The sequence below is a fragment of the Bufo bufo genome, chromosome 5 (genome assembly GCF_905171765.1).
Source record: "Bufo bufo chromosome 5, aBufBuf1.1, whole genome shotgun sequence".
In the NCBI taxonomy this organism is placed as follows: domain Eukaryota; kingdom Metazoa; phylum Chordata; class Amphibia; order Anura; family Bufonidae; genus Bufo; species Bufo bufo.
The window spans coordinates 381,987,395-382,010,304 of NC_053393.1; the positions used below are offsets into that span (position 1 = coordinate 381,987,395).

General features: G+C 40.7%; 1 protein-coding gene across 2 annotated transcripts in view; it reads left to right on the plus strand.

The window, feature by feature from the left end:
• Nucleotides 1-22,012, plus strand: part of TMEM170B (transmembrane protein 170B) — a 42,855-nt gene extending 20,843 nt beyond the window's left edge. Inside the window, exons 2-4 of one of the 2 annotated variants that reach the window (XM_040433086.1) lie at nt 11,866-12,036; nt 17,659-20,071; nt 20,217-22,012. In XM_040433086.1, the coding sequence (XP_040289020.1) occupies nt 11,866-12,036; nt 17,659-17,789 (302 nt within the window). In that variant the 3' untranslated portion in view covers nt 17,790-20,071; nt 20,217-22,012. The remainder of the gene's footprint in view (nt 1-11,865; nt 12,037-17,658; nt 20,072-20,216) is intronic. The other variant, XM_040433088.1, reaches the window with a different exon arrangement.
• Nucleotides 22,013-22,910: the final 898 nt, after the last annotated feature.

Below are 22,910 nucleotides of genomic sequence, written 5' to 3' on the forward strand. Positions count from 1 at the left end.
CTGTGTACATGACTGCCCCCTGCTGCCTGGCAGCACCCGATCTCTTACAGGGGGCTGTGATCCGCACAATTAACCCCTCAGGTGCCGCACCTGAGGGGTTAATTGTGCGTATCATAGCACCCTGTAAGAGATCAGGTGCTGCCAGGCAGGAGGGGGCACACCCTCCTCCCTCTCCAGTTTTAAATTCATTGGTGGCCAGTGCGGCCCCCCCTCCCTCCCCTGTATTACTGTACATTCATTGGTGGCCAGTACGGCCCCCCCCCCCTCCCTCCCCCTCCTAATTAAAATCTCCCCCCCTATCATTGGTGGCAGCGGAGAGTTCCGAACAGATCCGTCCCCATTGAATTGCATTGTAAATCAGGACTGATCCGTTTGGCTCCGCACGGCCAGGCGGACACCAAAACGACTTTTTCCTTCATGTCCGTGGATCCTCCAAAAATCAAGGAAGACCCACGGAAGAAAAAAAGTTTCAAGTAAAAATAAACAAAAACGTCATTTTCCCCAAATAAAGTTAAAAGAAAATTGGTAAAAAATAGGGGAAAAAAAAAGTATACATATTAGGTATTGCCGCGTCCGTATCGACCGGCTCTATAAACATATCACATGACCTAACCCCTCAGATGAACACCGTAAAAAATAAAAAATAAAAACTGTGCTAAATAAACAATTTTCTTGTCACCTTACATCACAAAAAGTACAACAGCAAGCGATCAAAAAGGCGTTTGCCCACCAAAATAGTACCAATCAAACCGTCATCTCATCCCGCAAATAATGAGACCCTACCTAAGATAATCGCCCAAAAACTGAAATAACTATGGCTCTTAGAATATGGAGACACTAAAACATAATTTTTTCTTTGTTTCAAAAATTATATTATTGTCTAAAACTTACATAAATAAATAAAAAAGTATACATACTAGGTATTGCCGCGTCCGTATCGACCGACTCTATAAAAATATCACATGACCTAAACCCTCAGATCAAAACCGTAAAAAATGTAAAATAAAAACTGCTAAATAAACCATTTTTTGTCACCTTACATCACAAAAAGTGTAATAGCAAGCGATCAAAAAGTCACACGCACCCCAAAATAGTGCCAATAAAACCGTCATCTCATCCCGCAAAAATCATACCCTACCCAAGGTAATCGCCCAAAAACTGAAAAAATGATGGCTCTCAGACTATGGAAACACTAAAACATGATTTTCTTTGCTTTCAAAATGAAATCATTGTGTAACACTTACTTAAATAAAAAAAAGTATACATATTAGGTATCGCCGCATCCGTGACAACCTGGTCTATAAAAATATCACATGATCTAACCTGTCAGATGAATGTTGTACATAGCAAAAAATAAAAACTGTGCCAAAACAGCTATTACAAAAAGTGTAATATAGAGCAACCAAAAATCATATGTACCCTAAACTAGTACCAACAATACTGCCACCCTATCCCGTAGTTTCTAAAATGGGGCCAATTTTTTGGAGTTTCTACTCTAGGGGTCTGCCAATCTGCCAAAAAAGTGAATTTTTTAAATTGTATCTCTATTTTCCATTAATTCTTGTGGAACACCTAAAGGGTTAATGACATTTGTAAAATCAGTTTTGAATACCTTGAGGGGTGTAGTTTCTTAGATGGGGTCACTTTTATGGAGTTTCTACTCTAGGGGTGCATCAGGGGGCTTCAAATGGGACATGGTGTCAAAAAAAACAGTCCAGCAAAATCTGCCTTGCAAAAACCGTATGGCAATCCTTTCCTTCTGCGCCCTGCCGTGGGCCCGTACAGCGGTTTACGACCACATATGGGGTGTTTATGTAAACTACAGAATCAGGGCCATAAATATTGAGTTTGGTTTGGCTATTAACCCTTGCTTTGTAACTGGAAAAAAAATATTAAAATGGAAAATCTGCCAAAAAAGTGAAATTTTTTAATTGTATCTCTATTTTCCATTAATTCTTGTGGAACACCTAAAGGGTTAACAAAGTTTGTAAAATCAGTTTTGAATACCTTGAGGGGTGTAGTTTATAGAATGGCGTCATTTTTGGGTGGTTTCTATTATGTAAGCCTCGCAAAGTGACTTCAGACCTGAACTGGTCCCTAAAAATTGGGTTTTTGAAAATTTAAGAAAAATTTCAAGATTTGCTTCTAAACTTCTAAGCCTTGTAACATACCCAAAAAATAAAATATCATTCCCAAAATGATCCAAACATGAAGTAGACATATGGGGAATGTAAAGTAATAACTATTTTTGGAGGTATTACTATGTATTATAGAAGTAGAGAAATTGAAACTTGGAAATTTGCAAATTTTTCAAATTTTTTGGTAAATTTGGTATTTGTTTATGCAAAAAAATTAACTTTTTTGACCCAATTTTAGCAGTGTCATGAAGTACAATATGTGACGAAAAAACAGTCTCCGAACGGACTGGATAAGTAAAAGCGTTTGAAAGTTATCAGCACTTGAAGTGACACTGGTCAGATTTGCAAAAAATGGCCAAGTCCTTAAGGTGAAATAGGGCTGAGTCCTTAAGGGGTTAAACCTTAAGGCGGGAAAAACCCTCCAACACCACCTAGAGATAATTCCGGAGAAAACGATCCTCGTGTCAGGCAGATCTGACATCGTTTTCTTCATTTGAAAAATCAACTCCATGGTGTCTCCACCAGCCAAATCATCACCGCCTTGATGAATAATGACAATGTCCGGATTAGGATATACATCATGCAGGTGTAAAATTAGATCGATCTAACCTGACCACCGAAGACCCCGAACTCCAGCCCAGCAGATCTTGACAGAATCTGTAGGTAATGATAAATTTAGTCCGTAGCAGCGCTCTGCGGCCCTCCTATTCGCCCATAAGAATGGCCCAGAATCCGTACCGTACGACCGGTAAAAACTAAAACATGTTAATCAATCAGCAAATGGGGTCTGACATACAGTTGATATCTATTAGACAAACATCTCCCAATCCGTCTAATGGCCGACTCATTTAACCCTGCAAGAGCAGCAGACATTGCCGCTCCAATACGAAAAGAATGGGAAGAAAAGAAATGAGCACCCAAACCAAGCTTCTCCAGACATTTAGCTAGCACTGCCCTAAATTGAAATTGGGACAGAGGAGACAGATCTTGGTGCAATAGAAAATTTGTGTTGCTAATCCTGGGCCGAATCGCCAAAAAATTCAAAACCGCATTAACAGGACATATCCTTTTATCAACAATTGAACCAATTCTTACATAATAACCCCTAGCCGCCTGATCAGTTTTTGACCTCTCAACAAAAATAGACAGTATAGAACCTCTAACTGAGACATGACTCAAACTTAAACCAGACTGGTCAAAACGAGAGCGCGGCAACAATTCACCAATCTTCAAGGCACCAAAGAATAACAAAGTAAACGCTGTGCGAAACACTGAAGCTTCAAAGCCAGAAAAACAAACAGACCTGACAACCTTACACAATTGTATCAATAATTCTGGCGAGATAGGACACCTACCATCTGGCAGATATCCAATAGATTTGTAACCTTTCAGAAGCTGTCTAATTAAAAAGAAATCTGAAAAGGACCTAGAACCAAATAATTTCAGGAAAAAAGTCCTAGACAAAATCCTAGACACTGAGCTATGTGCCAGCTTTTCCTCAAATAATTTCAAACAAAATGACAAGGCTATAGACCCGTCTAATATCAAAGGCGATAATGATAAACCAGTTGCAAAACGATCCCAGCGTAAACCAGGCTGACATATAACTTTTCCATGTTGAAGCTGCCACTGAACGGCTCAATAAATTCAGCGCTAAGACAAAATCAACCCTCACAGGTACTCTGGACATGGAGTCCCGCAAACATCTGCCGATGGAGCCAAAGCGCAAAAACGATCCATCTGAAAACGTGACAAGGCGTCAGCAATGTCATTGTTACAACCAGGAATATGGACTGCCTTAATCCAAATATTTAATCTCAAACAAAGTAACACTAGGTGTCTCAGGAGCTTCACCACCAATGGGCTTTTCGAGGATAAGCAGTTTACAGCAAATAAAACCCCTTTATTGTCTGTATGCAAACAAATCCGTCTATTCTGAAAAAATCGGCCCCACAAAACCAATGCTACCACTACCGGGAAAAGCTCCAACAAAACCAGATTCTTCAATACAGCATTCGCAACCCAGGATCCATGCCAAGCAGCAGCACACCAATGCCCGTTCCAGTATGCACCAAAACCCACACTACCTGCCGAATGCGTGAACAAATTTAACTGAGCAGCATCCATAAATTCTTCTTGCCACATAGACCTACCATTAAAATCTTGCAGAAAACTCAGCCAAACCAACAAATCATTCCTAATATCCTTATTTAATGACACATGCAAACAAGGATTGCGTACTCGAGCGACTCTCAAAGATAATTACCTGCAGAAAATACGCCTCATAGGCATTATCCTGCCACAAAATGCTAACAAACCTAACAAAGACTGCACCTCTTTGGCAGTGACACTATGATGAGACAGAAAAACTTTAATCCCTAAAGCTGCTTTCAAAACCTTCTCCATAGGTAATCTACATTCGCCAAGACCAGCTTCAATAACTATTCCTAAAAATTTAAGACAACTAGAAGGTAAAACAGTTTTTTCAAAAGCAAGTGGAACACCAAAATCTGCACAAACTGAATAAAAACACTCTAGCAACTCAGCACAAACCGGAGAATCAACAGGACCAACAAACAGAAAATCGTCTAAATAATGAACAACACCGCCCTTCATTGCACGCACTGAAACTACCCAATCAAGAAAAGTGGAGAACGCTTCAAAATAAAAACAGGAGATAGAACACCCCATAGGCAGACATTTGTCAAAATAAAACGAACCTTGAAAACGAAATCCCAAAGAATTAAAAGCTGCCGGATAAATGGGAAGAAGGCGAAATGCAGACTGAATATCAGCCTTGGCCATTAAAGCCCCCTTACCAAAAGACTTCACCACAGCAACCGCAGAGTCAAAAGTAGCATACCTAACTTTAGTCAATGAACTATCAATCTCATCATTCAATGACTGACCAAATGGATAAGACAAATGATGAATTATCCTGAAAGAATTAGGCTCTTTCTTCGGCACCACCCCAAGAGGAGATAAACGAAAACCCTCAAAAGGTGGCACTTCAAAAGGACCTGCTACTCTGCCCGACTCAAAGCTATCTGACGATTTGGGAAGCTGCTTAACCAAGGCAGCATTCTCGATAATTTTACCGGCGTCCATGCTTTTGGAAAGAAAATCCTTTGCCGTCGGCTGCGACGGCAAACTAGCCTTCTTGAAGCATCTGGACATAGGGTGGCTTGAGCCACAGAAGGCACACTCATGCTTATATTTACAACTGGCAGGCCATTTGCACTGCGACTCATTGTAAGCAAAGCACAAGCCACGTTTCATTGCATTACCTGACACAGATACTTTCTGATTAACCGCTGGCGGTCTCTGGGGAACCAAAAGCTTGAGCCATAAGCCCACAACCTTGGTGCCCCATTGCAAATGAGGATACACCACCAATTTCTGACGGAAATTCTCATCATATTGAAACCACCCAAAACTCTTGTAAGCCTCCAACATAATATCAACATGTTGAAACAATCCTGAACATTTCTCAGGATGTTTCTCACCAAGAACACTCGCCAAAATACAAAAAGCCTGTAACCAATTATTAAACGAGCGAGGAATAGGACGGCGCCTCTCCTCCTCCGATCTCTCATCCCTGTGTTCCACTTTAGAGACAAATTCCTTATACGCAGGGAGCAGAGATAAAACATCAACATATTCACCATTCCAAATTCTATCCTTTACCGTTGCTGACAAATGAAAACCCAAAGGGGAAATATTACATGGTAAAACTTCTTTAAAACTATTTTCATTAACCCCTTTAGATTTGTCTAACAACGGCAAACATTGAGGAACTGATAAAGGATCCAAAACACTGTCAGCGTCACCCCCACCCTCACCCTCAGCTGCGAGCCAAGCAGAAGCTACATTAAAAAATACAGGCTCAGAAACAGCAGGCTGAGGGGGGGGGGAGGGGCAAAGGAAGAGGGATTAACCCTCCCAAGGAAGACAAAATCTGGGACAAAGATGAAATGACTGGGGCCAGCTGTGAAGCAGCACACTCACCCAATTAAAGACCTGGTCCAGGCTGAGGTGCTGCAGCAGCCGCTGATGTTGGGGTCCCTGTAGCTCCGGGTGGCGATCCACTGGACATCCCAGCTTCTTGGATCTGGTGTCCTCCGACATTTACTTCCCTACCCTGCAACCCCTAGGCACGGGTCTGCAAGGAGGAGGAAGAAATCCGCACTTGACCTGCGATGGTCCTCCCGACGGACAGAAGCACCGGGCATCCTGGTCCCGATGAACCCTGACGTTCTCTTGCGATACTGACGTCTCTGCGCTCTTCAACTTGAGTGTGAGACCCCGCATGCGTACTAGGCGACGGGGAAAATCTTCTCTTCTGACGCCAAGTCCTCCTACTCCTCTCGCGAGATCCCACGGCGCTTACCATCTCAGGTACGTCCGTGCTCCGCAATAGTTCAGCCTCCAGGCCAGCAGCAGCCGGAACATCGCTGTCATCTTCAGCCGATCGCAAGGAGGGGAAAACAGGCACCGGACATGGCTCCACGGCAGCTGGTGAAAGCACTCTCGAATCCAGGACGAGGAATCTTGGTCCATATCGCGGCTGGTAAGCTCTTCAAGCAGGGACTCCATAGAAGGCACAGTCCAAAAGGCCACGGCTGTGTTCAGGAACAAACTGGTCCAGGCTCCCAGGGCAGGTGAGGCAAACAGACAAACCAGCCCGCGGAGCTCGGACACTTATAGCCCCCCAACCCCACTAATCCACCAATGATTTACTGTCGCCAGGGCTCGTGCAAACTTTTCCCGTTCCCAGCGACATCATAGGTCATCAAGATGACCAATTAAGAACATCACCGGGCAGAATTAAAATTCTGCCCAGCGATCCTCACAGAAGAGCGGGAAAATTTGCCCTCCAAAACTTCCAACTAAAAATAGCCTCTAATCACTGGGCAGAAAACTGACCGCCCAGTAACCAGAACCCATACACAGGCAATGCAAGTATTGCCATGTGTACCCCTCCATAATGTTCGGGGTACCTCAATTCTGTCTTCCTTTTTGGGGGCTCACATAAAGTGTAGATGTGTAATGTTGCAGGCATAGCCGCTACATTTTTGCTGTATGTTAGCTATGCATCTTTTGTGTAGTTAAACACTTTAGTATGTAAGACTAGTGATGGACGAACATCTGCTGGGACGGTTTGCAAACGCGATTGCGTGAACGCGATCAAATGTTCATGAACCGCAAGTTCGCGAACCGCAAGTCCCATTCATTTTAATGGCATGCGAACCTGAAAAACCTTCAGCTTATATTTGCAGCCAAGAAATAATTACTAGAAGTGCGCAAATAGTCCCACAACATGGACAGTGACATACCAGATGTATTATTCGAATTTGCGATCTCCATAAAAAAAAATGAAAATGCTAAATATCGGAAATATAATTTTCGCGTACGCGCATGCGCAAATGCACTATACAGTACCCAAATGCACTATAAAGAAAGTGTTTTTTTGGGGGGGGGGGCGACTGGTATATCACACCAGTAGAAATGATTTGTTCCAATAACGCTCGTCCCTCTATATACCTGCAATATCGCAGCAGAACCGTACACAACTGCCGCACAATACAAATGCACTATAATATACTTTCTAACATAGAAAGTATATTATAACATTGTACAAGGAAGGCAATCCATTAGAAAATACATGAAGATAAAACGTAACCTTTAATAATTTTACTATGAGGGTCCATTCACACGTCCGTAAGAGTTTTGCGGATCCGCAAAACACGAACACCGGCAATGTGCATTCTGCAATTTGTGGACCGCACATCGCCGGCACTATAATAGAAAATGCCTAATCTTGTCTGCAATTGCGGACAAGAATAGGACATGTTCTATTTTTTTGCGGAAACGGAAGCACAGATGCGGAAGTGCGGATCCGCAAATGCGGATGTGGACAGCACATTCCGGCCCCATTGAAAATGAATGGGTCTGCACCCATTCCGCAAAATTGCGAAACGGATGCGGACCTATTTTGCAGACGTGTGAATGGAAAAGATATCCCTCAAAATAAATTAAATTATTAAAGTTAAGCAAAAAGCATAGATGTGGTGTAGGCAATAACCAGTGCTCGGCGGCACTAAATCAGGTGCTCGGCGGCACCAAAACAGAAACCATATGTCCTACCACAATCTGGGGGGTTCCAGTGTACATCGATGAATTCAGGAGGGAAAGCAAAAAAACATCCATCCCTGGGCTAGATGATGAAGTGGTATTGAAGGACAAGGTGGGCAAAGAACTGTCCCTGATATTGCCCTACAGGGGGGTGATATTCTGGCCCTGATAGCCTAACCACAGACCACCCGCCCTGATAAGAGCGACCCCGTCCGGAACCTTACCCTATATAAAAATGGTCCTAGTAAGCCCCTAGTCCTCTGACTGCCAGGTGACCACTATATAGATCTATGTGTTTTTGACTCATTATAAAAGTATATTATAAGTATATTGCACCCCTCTGTGTATCACACATATCGATAGCACACCTATACTAGTGCTTAAAATGACTTTTGTGGCCCTATTAGCTAGCGTTTGGTGTCCCTAACAGCCTGTCCCTGCCCCACACAGCAACCTCTTCCTACACTGGCAAAACACTGAATGTAAAATGGCGGCCAGATCAAGTTTATTTCGGAGGTAGGGGGTATCTCCATGTGCTGAAATGTCTCAATTGGCTGTCCTGTACCACCTGATGGATGTGTCATGGGTCAAAGTTCTTCACAATGTAAAAGAATATGGCGAGCGCAAATTTCTCCATATGTTCGCATGTTCTGCAAATCGCCAACACGCAAAGTTCGCCGCAAAACGACCGCCGGGCGAACCGCAAGACCATCTCTATGTAAGATACTGACAGATGCGGTTCAGGCCCTTAGGCCTGCCGTACACATATGAAGACATACACTCCCAATCTCACCATACACATACCTGCTCTGAGTGGCCGAGCAAGCATGTGATGTTAGTAGAAAGGAAGGGGGGGTCTGCTCCCTGAAGACAAAGAGATCAAGCAGTTGAAATCGAACTGCCCAATTATTATCTCTGCCAGAACTTGCCATTGGAGGAGGCCTTTGAGGTCCCCATAGACATTAGATGGCATGCTAGTCCTGCCAAAATAATCGGGTTTGGTTGATGTACATCTAATATGTATGACCAGCTTTAGTACCTCAAGAATGACAGGCAAAATGGCATATTATTTTTTCTCTTTTCGTTCTCCTGTCCACTTTGTGGAACTAAGGGTAACTCCACTCAGGCAGAAGTTTTGACCTTTCTTGCAGACTTTCTGTTTTGTTCTCCTTTTTCCTTTTTTGTTATTGTCGAGAACCCAGGCAAGAAGTTTTTATTTTCATTTTTACTGAACAGATACAGATGGAAGACATTACTGTAAAGCACTCCTTCATGAATCCCAAGTTTCCTCGATCATTTAAAGAATATGGACACCTTTGGGGGCATTTTTTCATTATTGCATTGTACTCATTTTGAGCTCAAAATCATTTCTTCAATTGGTCTTTTTTATTTATTTGAGCCCCTTTCTCTGTACATCCTTGAGATTCTCTAAAAGCATGCTTTGTGTTTTTATTGTGTTCCACCAGGAAGCACATCTGATGGCTCCTGAACTCTGACCCTATAGACACTCATTATAGCTCAGTTCTTATCTTACTGATAAAAATGTGGGTTAAATAAGTGACCTCTTAGTAATTTAGAGATAAGGGTTATTAGATGACACAAAGTGAAAGTACAATTTTTACAGCGAGGCAGAAGAAGTTAACCCTTTATGACAAAGCTGCTGAATATTTTTCATAAAGACCAATTAAAAAAAGTAGCACACCAACAACAATTTTTATTCTTGCCAGTGATTGTTTGTGAGCTATCCCCTCCCTTCTGACCAACTTACTTATTTCCAACTGACACGGGACAGGAAGTCAGTTACTTCTCTTTTAATTTCTATTACACGGACATTGAGGCTGCTATAGGAATACATAGAGGAAGTGGCCTCCTGTCCACACATAAGATGCTGTGTGATTTGGAAAGTCAGAGTACTGGTCACATGACACAGCTGAGGATCAGAAGGGAGGTTATAACTCACAAATACGTTCTCTGGTAAGAAGTTTACCTTCACTACAGTTTAGATCATGTACCTTTTTAACAGGTCAGAGAATAAAAGTTTTTGTGGGAGTGCTTCTTTAAGCCCAAGATGAGTAAAGTGCAATCATTTAAAAAAAATTGCCCCCAAAGGTGTATATAGTTTTGAAGCTTGTTTTGCTCAGTGCTATTTTATCTAATGATAGCTGTATTCTCACCTATAAACCAGAAACCAGGATAAATGTGCAGAGAGTAGGTAGAAATTCCTGACTCATGAAGATGAGTCATTAGTTAGAAATAATACTTTTCTGCTGTTGTAAATTCTTTATGAAATCATAATGACATTTAGTTGTTGGTGGTAGACTGTACGTTACACCAATTCTGTCTTCATATTCTTCTTCCTGTTTAAGTGGAATGTGTCATCAAAAATCACCTGTTGTTCAAATCACAATTTTATGTTAAACTTATGTTTTATAATTTTGGTGTTATTTTTTATTTTCCAAGTCACTATCTATATTTAAAAAAAACTTCCTGGCTTTTGAAAAAAAGCTACATGGGCTAAAGACACAATGGACAGGAGGGGACCTCAGTGACTTCTATTGGAGAGTTCTCTAGTCAAGCTGTGTGAGGTCAGGAGCAGGGTTGCCAACCATCCAGAAATTTCTGGACAGTCCGTAAAAATAGGCGACTGTTTTCCTGTGTCCGTAAAAAAAATATAGATGTGTCCGTGATTTTTTTTGAGGCTGGTGGTACTTGACTAGATTATTTAGGTGATAATTATCATTTTACAACCAATCAGTAAATGCTGGTAATGAGTTCTTATCAGAATATTGAGCTATAGACATGTATTATAATTAATCTTTATCATTCATTGCGGTTTTCCAATTTGTCCATAAAAATGTTGCTTGTTCATGATTTTGTGATAAGTCGTCCAGAAAAATGAAAAATTCTGGTTGGCAACCCTGGTCAGGTGGGAGTAGATAAGCTGCAATATCACCTATTGTGAATGGTGGATTCTGTGATATCTTTATAGAGGTGTTACTTGTCATTGTAATTCTGCCTCTGGTGATAATGGTAATGGCTGCTAAAAAGTTACCTGTACAGAACAGAAAATCATGACTTATTATTAGACCTGGTGGACATTGTGAAAATTGCAGGTTTATATACCTTTTTTTGAAAATATAGACATTACAAAAAAAAACTCACCAAAAAGTAAAAAAGTACGGTATATGTTTAACATAAAAACGTGATTTAAACAAGGTAATTCTCTGACACATTCCCTTTAAACAATAAATCATTTTCTGATGACACATTCCCTTTAAGGCCTCATGCACATGACCATAAATTTTCTCCATATGTGATACGCATTTTTTGCAGATTAGATGTGGACCCATTAATTTCAAAGGGGTCACAAAAAGATGACCTATTCTTTTCTGTTTTGTGGACAAGGATAGGCATTTTGACAATGGGGACCACGGTAATCGGTGGATGCACCCGCCCGGTATCCGTATTTTGCATATCCACGGATTGCAGACTGCAAAATACATACGGTATTGTGCATGAGGCCTTAAATATATATCTTGTAGAAAAAGACATTTTCAGACTCTTGCTGAATAACCTCTTGCTGTTCTTTCAGAGATGTGGTATTGGGTTTTCCTATGGGCCCTCTTCTCCTCCCTCTTTGTCCACGGAGCAGTAGTAGTTCTGATGTTCGTCATGCTACAGAGGCACAAACAGGGGAGGCTCATATGTGTGGTGCTGGTCAGCATTGGGTTCCTGGCGTCTGTCACCGGAGCAATGATAACTAGTAAGTGTTATAATGTAGGCACAGATTGGGGATTAATAATAACGTAAGATGCTGAACGACAATTTTCATGAATTGTACTGTATTTGCTTTTATAGCCAAGGCAGAGTTTAGTCTAGAAAAGACATAAGACTGGGCACTTTGGACAGTCACTTGGGACCATCTCCTGAAGATAGATTAATCAAAAGGTCTCCGTTGTTGGAAACCCCAGTGATCAGCTGCAATCTGGTTGGGGGATTCTGTAGAAAGTGTTCAGTATTCCTGCTGTGCTACCACATGGAGAAATGAAGTCTCTACTGAACCCAACAGCCTATCCATATAATGCACAGATGTGCCAGGTTCTCCAGAAAGAGACTGATATTATACTTACTTCTTTTCTCAACAAAAGACTCCACTCTATTAATGCAAAATTCTCTTCTAAGAAGAGCATTGTTTGGTTCATTCTGTTTCAGAATAGATGAGAAGGGTCATTGATAATAGGCTTTCTAAACCAGAAAACCCCTTTAAACATGAGAAATGCATAATTGAGCTTTTATTTTAGCTTCGATTATGATGGATGACAGATCCCATTGACTAGGCCTCATGCCACAGTGTGTCCACATCTGTCTGTCCATACCGCAGTCCACATCTGTCTGTTTTACGAAAGAAAATGGTGGCATGCATTTGCCTGGGATCTGTGGTTTGCAGATGGTCGTGTGCATGAGGACTTATAATGGCCCACTCAAGTTCCCATCAGGTCCCTATTTTTCTACAGGAAAGAATGGTATAGCAGACTATGCCATTGTGGTTGTGAACAAGCATCTGATGGAGTGGTCGCTAAAGGCAGTAGGATCATAACCTTCACAACAACGGTCATTAAATCACCACGTCTAAAACAACAAAAAGCTCTGGGTAATATAAATGCTTATTTCGGGACATGTAAGGAACAGTAAAGTCTGTTAATACCATAACAAGGTCTTACCTATAGTCTTCTTAGGTTGCTTGAATGTATCTTCAAAAATAATGTTATTGTGACATAGATTGGTTAACATCTACTGCGACCACATCTGCATAAAAAAATTGATGTAATCTTTATATAAAAAACTGAATATAATATCTTATAATAACCCCATCTGCGTTTATAATGTATTATATATTTAAATATATTAATAAATGTCCAGGGAAACATGAATGATAAATTCCTGTTTCTAGGTATAGCACACAAGCAAACTCAGTCTTAAAAACACATAATGCAAAGTTTGTCAAGGTGACAGAGAAATACCCCATATGCTAATAGTACGCTAAAATCAGTGCTACCAGTGTCATGCCAAGGAACACATCATTGCTAGAGTTCTAAGTCTGGTTGGTCTAATGATGGCAACATGTAAAGGCATGGAAGTTACAATCATCTTGTGACTGGCTTTATGGATGTTTCCACAAATGGATAGATATTTATTCAATCATTATCTGGCATAGAGATTTTACATTGTGTTAAGAGTATTGTGGACACAACTTCATTGTGTGTTTACTATATTTTTCAGCCCATATAAGACACACCTAGGTTTTAGAGGATGAAAATATGAAAAAAAATGTTTTTCATGATACCTGAAATCAGACCCCCAGTGTTGATCAGACCTCAGCTCAGACCACTAATGTTATTCAGAACTCAGATCAGACACCTAATTTTATTCAGACCTCATGTCAGACCACCAATCAGACCCCTCAATCAAACCCCCAATGTTATTGAGACCTCAGATCAGACCACCAATGTTAGTCAGACCTCAGATCAAACCCCCAATGTTATTCAGACCTTAGATCAGACCCCCAATGTTATTCAGACCTCAGATTTGACCCCCAATGTTATTCAGATCTTAGATCAGACCCCCAATGTTATTCAGACCCCTCAATCAAACCCCCAATGTTATTCAGAGCTTAGATCAGACCCCCAATGTTTTTCAGACCTCAGATCAGACCCCCAATTTTATTAAGCCCTCACATCAGACTACCAATGTTATTCAGACCTCATATAAGACCTCCAATGTTTTTCAGACCTTAGATCAGACCCCCAATGTTGTTCAGATCTCAGATCAGACCCCCCAATTTTATTCAGCCCTCACATCAGACTACCAATGTTATTCAGACCTCATATAAGACCTCCAATGTTTTTCAGACCTTAGATCAGACCCCCAATGTTTTTCAGACCTTAGATCAGACTCCCCAATTTTATTCAGCCCTCTCATCAGACTACCAATGTTATTCAGACCTCATATAAGACCTCCAATGTTTTTCAGACCTTAGATCAGACCCCCAATGTTGTTCAGACCTCAGATCAGACCCCCCAATTTTATTCAACCCTCACATCAGACTACCAATGTTATTCAGACCTCATATAAGACCTCCAATGTTTTTCAGACCTTAGATCAAACCCCCAATGTTGTTCAGACCTCAGATCAGACCCCCAATGTCATTCAGACCTTAGATCAGACCACCAAATGTTATTCAGACCTCAGATCAGACCTCCAATGTTAATCAGACCTCAGATCAAACAAAAAAAATCAACTTAACTCTCCTGCCTCGGATGCTGCTGCTACTCGGCAGATCCAACGCTCTTCGTGCTGCGTGTTGCTGTGACCCGACGTCACACAGCGTGAGGTCACAGCACAATGTGTGGCCCAGCAGAAGACGACCAAGGAGTGGTGAGTACTGCCAGCACAAGGAGAGCTGTATTAACCTCTCCCTGGTCCTACTGTACTAATGAGTGCTTCCATAATGCAAACTGTCATTGCTATTCGCCCTTTAAGATCTACTGCCATTTTCCACCACTTTTACGTCTTATAGGGCACTTTCAGCAATAGAAAACACCCCTGGGCACATGTGAGCTCATTAGCATATTGTTTCAGCATCACAGGCACAGACAAGAGAAACAGCATTGTAATGTATGTCATGATCATGAAGCGTTCAAAAAATTCCTAATAAAATAAATAATCTAGCAGAACAAGCATGGCAGGACACTACAGAGCAATGGCAGGAGGCACAGATAAGCCTCATGCACACATATGTGTCAGTATTGCAGTCTGAAAAACACAGATCCACAAATTACAGACACCTTCCATGTGCAATTCACATTTTTCTCATTCCTATCAAAAATAGGACATGTTCTGTAATTTGCAGAGCGGAGATACGGACACGGACAGCACACGGATGACATCCGTATGCTGCCTCTTTGTATTTTTGTGGGCCCATAGAATGAATGGGTCCGGGTGCATGACGCAAATGATAAGGATCAGACATGGATGTAAAATACGATTGTGTTCATGAGGCCTTGCTTTTAATGAGGTGACCACATGCCTCAGTAGTTTAGAGATAAGGTTTATGGCACAAAGTGAAAGTACCAGTCACACAGTTAGAAAGACAGTTAACCCTTTGTGACTGAACAGCTCAATATTTTTAATAAAGACCAATTGGAAATATGATTTTTAGCCAAAAATAAGTTAAATGCAAATATAAAAAAATTGACTCCAAAGGTATACATAGCCTTTAAACATTCAGCATTCATTGTGCCATGTTTTTTTTTTAAATATCCACCTTAGAAAGATTGTTCACTTTGGACAACCTCATATAAGTTATTGGGTCTCACAGCTGCAAGCTCCCGCATTAAACATGTCCTAACAGTCAGCATTCAGTGGCCCTATAAAGAGGTTATCCAGAAGGAAAAAAAATATCTAACTCGTGTCTAACTTGTTAAATGGCTTGAACTGTTAATATGCTTTATTTCTGAAAGGTGCACATGACACTTCCATAGGAGACTATTACTGTGTGTGAAGGCAACTGGTTGACTGGCTCATTTCAGTAGCTAAGCCCTATTCTCTGTCAATGCATTGGCCGTGACAGTGAAGGAGGTTGGCTTAGCTATTAAAATGAGCCAGTCCCCTTCACACACACAACACTGGAAATTCTCTATGTTGAGACTGAGTCAGAAGTGGAGGAGCCAGGGACCAGCACTGACAGCTGGAGATTGGGGCACCCTCTATCAATAAATAATATCAGTAAGTTATTTAAAGGGGTAATCCAAGACTTATAAAGACCTCAGAGAGTACCCAACCTGTGATGGGGTTCATACTTACCTGGTCCGCGCCGCAGGGTTCCAGCTCCATTGCTCCCCAGCCGTCTCTGTATCTCCATGATGTTCTAGCATCAGCATCCTGTTGACGGACGCCAAGAGACTGCTGCAGCCAATCAATGGACACAGTGGTGACCTGCCACCTGTGTGGCACGTGACCCAACGATCACGTAGTGCCCATCAACAGGATGCTGATGCCAGAGCATTATTGAGCTGCTAAGATAGCCAGGGAGCAAAGGAGCCATAACCCAGAAGCATGGACCAGGAGAGTATAAACCCCATAGTGGGTTGGCCACTCTCTGATGTCTTTTTAAGTCTTGGATAACGCCTTTAACATTTTGGACACAAGGAAAAATATTTTCTTCTTCTGAATAACCCCTTTGATAATACAAATATGTCTCATTTTTGGCACCTTAATTTTAGGACTAAAATCTGTAATGCATTGGAAGACGGAGCCAGCTGGTATTTGTAGCTAAACCACAATGAGAGATTAGAAAGATTGTATACACTAGTGATTGGATTGTAATACTCTGGAAAGTATTTTTAAAATTGAGGTTGGTGAGTCACACATTAGCTTAAAAATTCCTGTTTCCCCAGTGCTATTCTAAAAATAAGTAGATTTCAGCAACACTGAATTGCTTCTGTAATGTCTTCTGACCTTTAAAAAGTTTCACAATTCACACAAATGAAGGATTTTAAACAATAAAATTGCTGTAATGTATAAAAAACATGTAGATTGACTTAACTGCAGAAAATGTCCATGCTATTTGTAAATCATTGTCGTCAACTTTTGCCCAAATTAAACAGAACTAGATAAAAAAATAAAAATGAATTACAAAAAAACGATTAAATAAATAAAAAATTTAATGCATGAATAAAATTAGATATTACCCATAAATTATATATATATATATATATATATATATATATATATATATAGCACAAACATCTTCCACATTGCAGATTTTTACCAGTCATCATCATCAATCTCATCTTCAGTGGGATTCATAGTCTAATTTTCCCTATGTCAGACACATTTCAAAGGACAGGACAATTTCATAGGAGGTCAGTTATCCATCAGTATGTTTTTGACTTCTATGGAGGAAACCCATGTAAACACTGGGAAGAAGATACAGACTTTATGCAGATGTTGTACTTGGACTTAGGCCAAGCTAGCGTGCACAGCTGTTTTTGGATTTCCCATAGAAGTGAATGGAGCGAACCAAAAATGTCCATTCACCTGTCCATTCACAGTGGCTGTGTCACCAGGTAGAATGGTGTTCTGGAGATGGACGTGGGTGTTCCGGAGGTGGGACCTGTATCCATCACACACTTATGGCTTATCCTGTGGATTTGCCATAAATAACTAAGACTAGCAAACATGCAAAGCTAGTGGATGATATAAAATGGTCTACATACAGAAGCCTTGCTTCTCGCCTCAGTAGGCCCTCCAGGACAGATCAAGGTTTGAATAGCCATCTACTCCTATATTGATTGATAATATGTGATCTTTATCTTTTTTACAGGTGCAGCAGTTGCAGGCATATATCAAGTTGCAGGAAAGAACATGGCACCTCTAGAAGCTTTAGTGTTTGGCGTTGGGCAGACAGTGCTGACTGTAATCATCTCCTTCTCACGTGTTCTTGCCACACTATGAGACATTCAAACTGGAAGTATTTGAAGGAATGGATATGTTCAGAAGGAAAGTAAATGCACATGTTTTATTATATACATAATGTTGTAGTGCGGACCACTACACATTGTGTAGTAATAAATAACGATATGTTGAAGAGTGACCCTCAGGAGAACTTAACATTTAAAGGGAAGATCATCTCTTCAGAAAAAGTGGCTTCCGATTGCTAAGCTGTTGCACTAATAAAATGTCAAGCACCTCATGTGCCTCAATCCCAGGCAAGGAGCAGTACATTTTCTACAATGCTGTAGGGAGGCGCACCTTGCAGAACTGGTCTGGTCATCTAGTCCTCTAGTGTTGTGAGCATGGCAGTGGTGTGTACAGTGTTGTTCAGGAGATTTCATTATATCACACGAGATGAGATTTTTTAATTAGGATACCAAATAGTTACATAATCTTTTTGGGGGTATTCTGATCATCGGATACACACTACAGGAGGTTCTTCTGCGATACGGACATTGACATTGGAGACCCCAGAAGACTGTACCACTGCTGTGGATAAAAGGCAATGGTGAAAGGCTTATATGTGCCAAATTATTTTTGTAAGTCTTTTTTTTATCAGTTTAGTCTTAGATGGTGACATGCTGATTATTGATGTCATGATCATTTAGAAAGTGATAAATACTTAGCAGTGAACCTTGAGGCTTGTGTACTGGCCAGCAAGAACAAACATTTCATGACTTAAGTTCTAAGGATCTAATAGGATTCATAAGTCTGTGTATTTCATTTTTATACAACATCTTGATAATTACAACTGCTAGTACCACCAACTGAAGCTCTGCTGATATACCGTTTGAACTGTCCGTCTAAGGTATATGTTAGGAGGATTTCCTAACGTATACCTCAACAGACGTATGCCACTGTATAGGCAAACAGTAAAAGAAGTCTCCAGAAGGCTCCCAAAAAAAAAAGTATCCCGCACAGGAACAAATTTTCACTTTATTCCTCAGTGTATAATAGGGCAGGCTACTATACTGTGCTCTATACAGCAGAAACAAAGGCTTGCTGATACATACTAGCCTGGTGTATTTCAAAAGGACACCTTTATGGCATACGCCTGGTTAATGGGGCCCTATGGATTTTAATTGTCCCAATGCATTCGTCAGACACAGTTAACAAATGGTATAATAACAGAACCTTAGCCAATATATTCTGAGCAATCCAGAAAGGAAGCTGTCAGCAACCCATCTCATGGGAAGGTACTTAAAGGGATTGTGCGCTGTAATGATATGGATGGACTATCCTCAGCATAGTTCATTAATATCAGATTGGCGGGGTCTGACTCTTGACAGCCCCACCGATCAGCTGTTTCAAGGTGTGACTGCTGTGTCCTCCTCAGTGTTTAAATGGTCACTAACTTTTCACACAGCTGTGGATAAATCAATAGTACAAGCAACCATAAGAAACTTTGAAATGTATCTTATCAGACAGAAATGTCTACTTCTCCAGTTATCAGTTGTTTACCCTCTGTCCTTTGGCTTGCTAAATGTTTCCAGGACAGAGCAGCTCATTGAATGATCAATTTACACATGTAAATACAAGTCTATGGAGAGGAGAGGGGGAGGAATGAACTTGAGCTGAGAGAGACACACACAGACAAGAAGACTGCTGCAGCTAAGTAGCTCAGCCCTAGTGTTTTATTCACACACATATACAGGTTAGTTCTTCTTTCTAATGTGCTTTATGAGTATGAGAAAGTTAAGAAGCAGATTCTCCTCTACTTTCTGTGTGCCCAACCAGCTCTAGGAGAACTGCCAACTAGAAATATTGGGGAAAACTGCTAAAAAAATGGCAAATACAAATGATACAGAAAATAGTGTCAGAAATAGTGTTATTCCTCATGTACACAAACTGTACTATTGATTAATGCAAAGTTTGTTGAAAGATTAGGCACGCTTTAACTGGACACTGTCTAGCTTGTAGAAGCAATGCAGTGTTATTACAACTTCTTGTCCATTCACTTGAATGGGATGAGCAGTTATAATTAAACTGCAATAGCCGCTATAATCTAGACCTCTAGGAGTCAGACCCTGGCTGATCTGATACTGATGACCTATCCTGAACACCATTACAGTGTACAACCTCTTTAAGGATTCTGGTGCATTCTTACTTGCATACAGTAGGGCACAGTTACTAATCAAGATGTGTTAGGAGCGCATGCCTTGCAACACATTTATTGTCTTAGACGCTTTTATGGTGTGACAATTGTGCCAAAATTCTGGCGCCAGAATTAGTAGGTGGTATAGGTCAGTGTTTCCCAACCAGTGTGCCTCCAGCTGTTGCAAAACTACACCTCCCAGCATGCCCACACAGCCAAATGCAGTCCGGGCATGCTGGGAGTTGTAGTTTTGCAACAGCTGGAGGCACGCTGGTTGGGAAACACTGGTATAGGTGATATAATTTTAGACTGGACAACCTAAGGTGTTCCACGTTTATCATCCAGCATCAGCCACTGTGATAAATCTAGTGCATCTTTACATTGTCAAAATGTTAGAAAGGCTTAGTAAATCTGTCGCAGTGTATCTTTCGGTCATATTTGCAGTTTGCTATACCACGGATCCACACTGGGGCTAATCCAACACATGGTTACAGGCACACGGAGTCCCTGTGTTTCCCCCCTACGGAGACACAGGTAAACTGTGTGGCCTGTTAGGTATTTCAGTACAACACCGTATTATGGAAGTATTCTGTATCATAAGGAATGTCTCCATAATACAGTATTCTGTGGAATTTGGTAGAATAATCTTTCTTTGAGATTCTGTATGGACTTGAGAGAGTCCATAGACTTCTGTATGAAACTGGAGTCGTATGGTGGCACAGTATGAGCCCATGTACTTCTGTGTGTGCCGTAAGTTGTACAAAACCATAAAGGGCTGGGACTCTTAATCTGCATCATCTGACTTGTTAAATGATATGTAATACTGATATGGCAGAGCTGAGTTTACATCTAGCACAATTTATATTATGCATCGTCTGTGTGGCTCATCACTGATACATTGACTAAATATGATTCTTCTAGATCTGTATAAGTTGACATACAACTTTCAGTTTTCTTCTTTCATAGTAAAGAACATGATGTGATAATTAGAAATATGAGTATTATCCTCAAGGGTTTGATTCATAAAAGTACCGTATGTCTTTTGTTTTCAGCTTTAATTGGTATAAATGGTTGAGAACAACAAAGATTGGTTTGACATTATTTTTTTTCCTCTTACTGAGATGGTATCTCCAGCTATGACTCTGCAGGAGCAATAATATAGATCCAGCAAATTAAATACTGGAACGTAAGGAACATTTGCTGATGAGCATTCTGCACTATTAATATATCACAATGATATTTGCCAGTCTTACTATATATCCTCTCTGAGGTTCTCGAAGTGCATGTTTAACAATGCCTGTTTTATATGCTATAACTCTCAGTATTTAATCCAACATAAGATTACCTAAATCTAAATGATGTAAAGTTGATGTTCACCCATGAACATGACTATAAGGTTTACATAGCGTACACTGCATAACATAAAATGTTTTATACATCTTGTACCTATCCTGACTTATTCCGTAAATTATAGTTCAGAGCAATTCTGCAGGCTTTAGAGAAGAAATCTCCCAGCATTCTTTGCTTGCTTTAAGTTGGTTTGCATTCTGGCGTATTTCTTACTTGCTCTGTATAGTAATGTAAAGTAGGAATGAAATTTCCCACCGCATTGCTGATAGTTTCCAATAACATTCAGTAGAATTTTAAATGTAGTTCAGGGCTATAATACAAGAATAAACTAGTAAAAACATTTTGGGGCACATTTATTAAGACCGGCGGTCCTAATAAGGCCCTGTGCTAGAGTTTCACGTCACGCCCACAATTTTAGACCTGGCGTGAGCGAGGCGAAGTAGCAGATAGCGGCGCAATGGTCATCTGCGTCTGAAATACGCCTAATTAAGGCATATTTCAGAATAATAAATGACCCTCTCCATTTTATGTAGCGTGTGTGTATGTTTATGGGAGTCAGGAGAGATGGATGTTAGCGGGTGCCTATGTTATGTTTAAGGCCATTGTTAAGTGTGTCATTTGCTACCCAAACAAAGTAACTGAGTCCCATAAAGAGTACAAAAATGAATTGATCTCCCAGCCTTAAGGGAATGACACTTTGAACAGCATAAGGATCGACTACATTCTGGTGGTAGGCGAATGTTCCAGCTCACAGACCCTTCTTGTTGTTAGAAACATAGAATGTGTCGGCAGATAAGAACCATTTGGCCCATCTAGTCTGCCCAATAGCTTCAGACAACCTTCTGAGACATGTTAGAAAATTGTTAAAATTGAAGGATTACCTTTTTTAATTTGTTCATTCTTAAGGCTCTATTAGACCACATGATTTTAGGGACAAATATTGGGAGCAAGTATTCATATATACTCTTGTTTCCAATAATTGACCCTTACAGTATAATCAAGCCACGGAGTAATAGGGCTCTTACACTGTATTCTTTCTGTCAGAGTGTTATCAACCAGCCATTCACTTCACAAAGATGTTATCTTGATGTACCATTAATCAGAGTGCTCATTCGGGCCCCGCGCTCCTGTTTGTATTTTTGTATATTATATACTTTACATCTTTGCCCAACAACAAAAATTGTTAAAAAAGATAGGGAGGAATTTATCATTCCCCCATGCCAGTTTTCTTGCATAAAAAAGTCGCAAATCGACTTTTTAAATGCAAATGCTCCTAAAGTAAGATGCAAGTGGTGTTTTCTACACTGCCCTCGCCACATTCCAAAAGAAGGGGTAGTGATTAGGGCAGGGCCAGTGGGTGCAGCATGTTTATCTTCTTTCATGACAGTTTTCAGCCACAAAAGTAGACTGAAATCTACGCTTGCTTAGATTTCACTTTAGGCACACAGACTACTGGAGGATGTGGCAAATTTATGGTGAGGCATGCGACTTGTCATTACTTAGGCACATCGTCCGACAGAGCAGGGGATATCAATAACTGGCCTAAAACACTGGTCTATGATAAATTCCCCCATGATCTAATAATTCCCACCCCCTACTTCCAAAGTAAATTAATAAAGATTAAAGGTTGCTCTGCA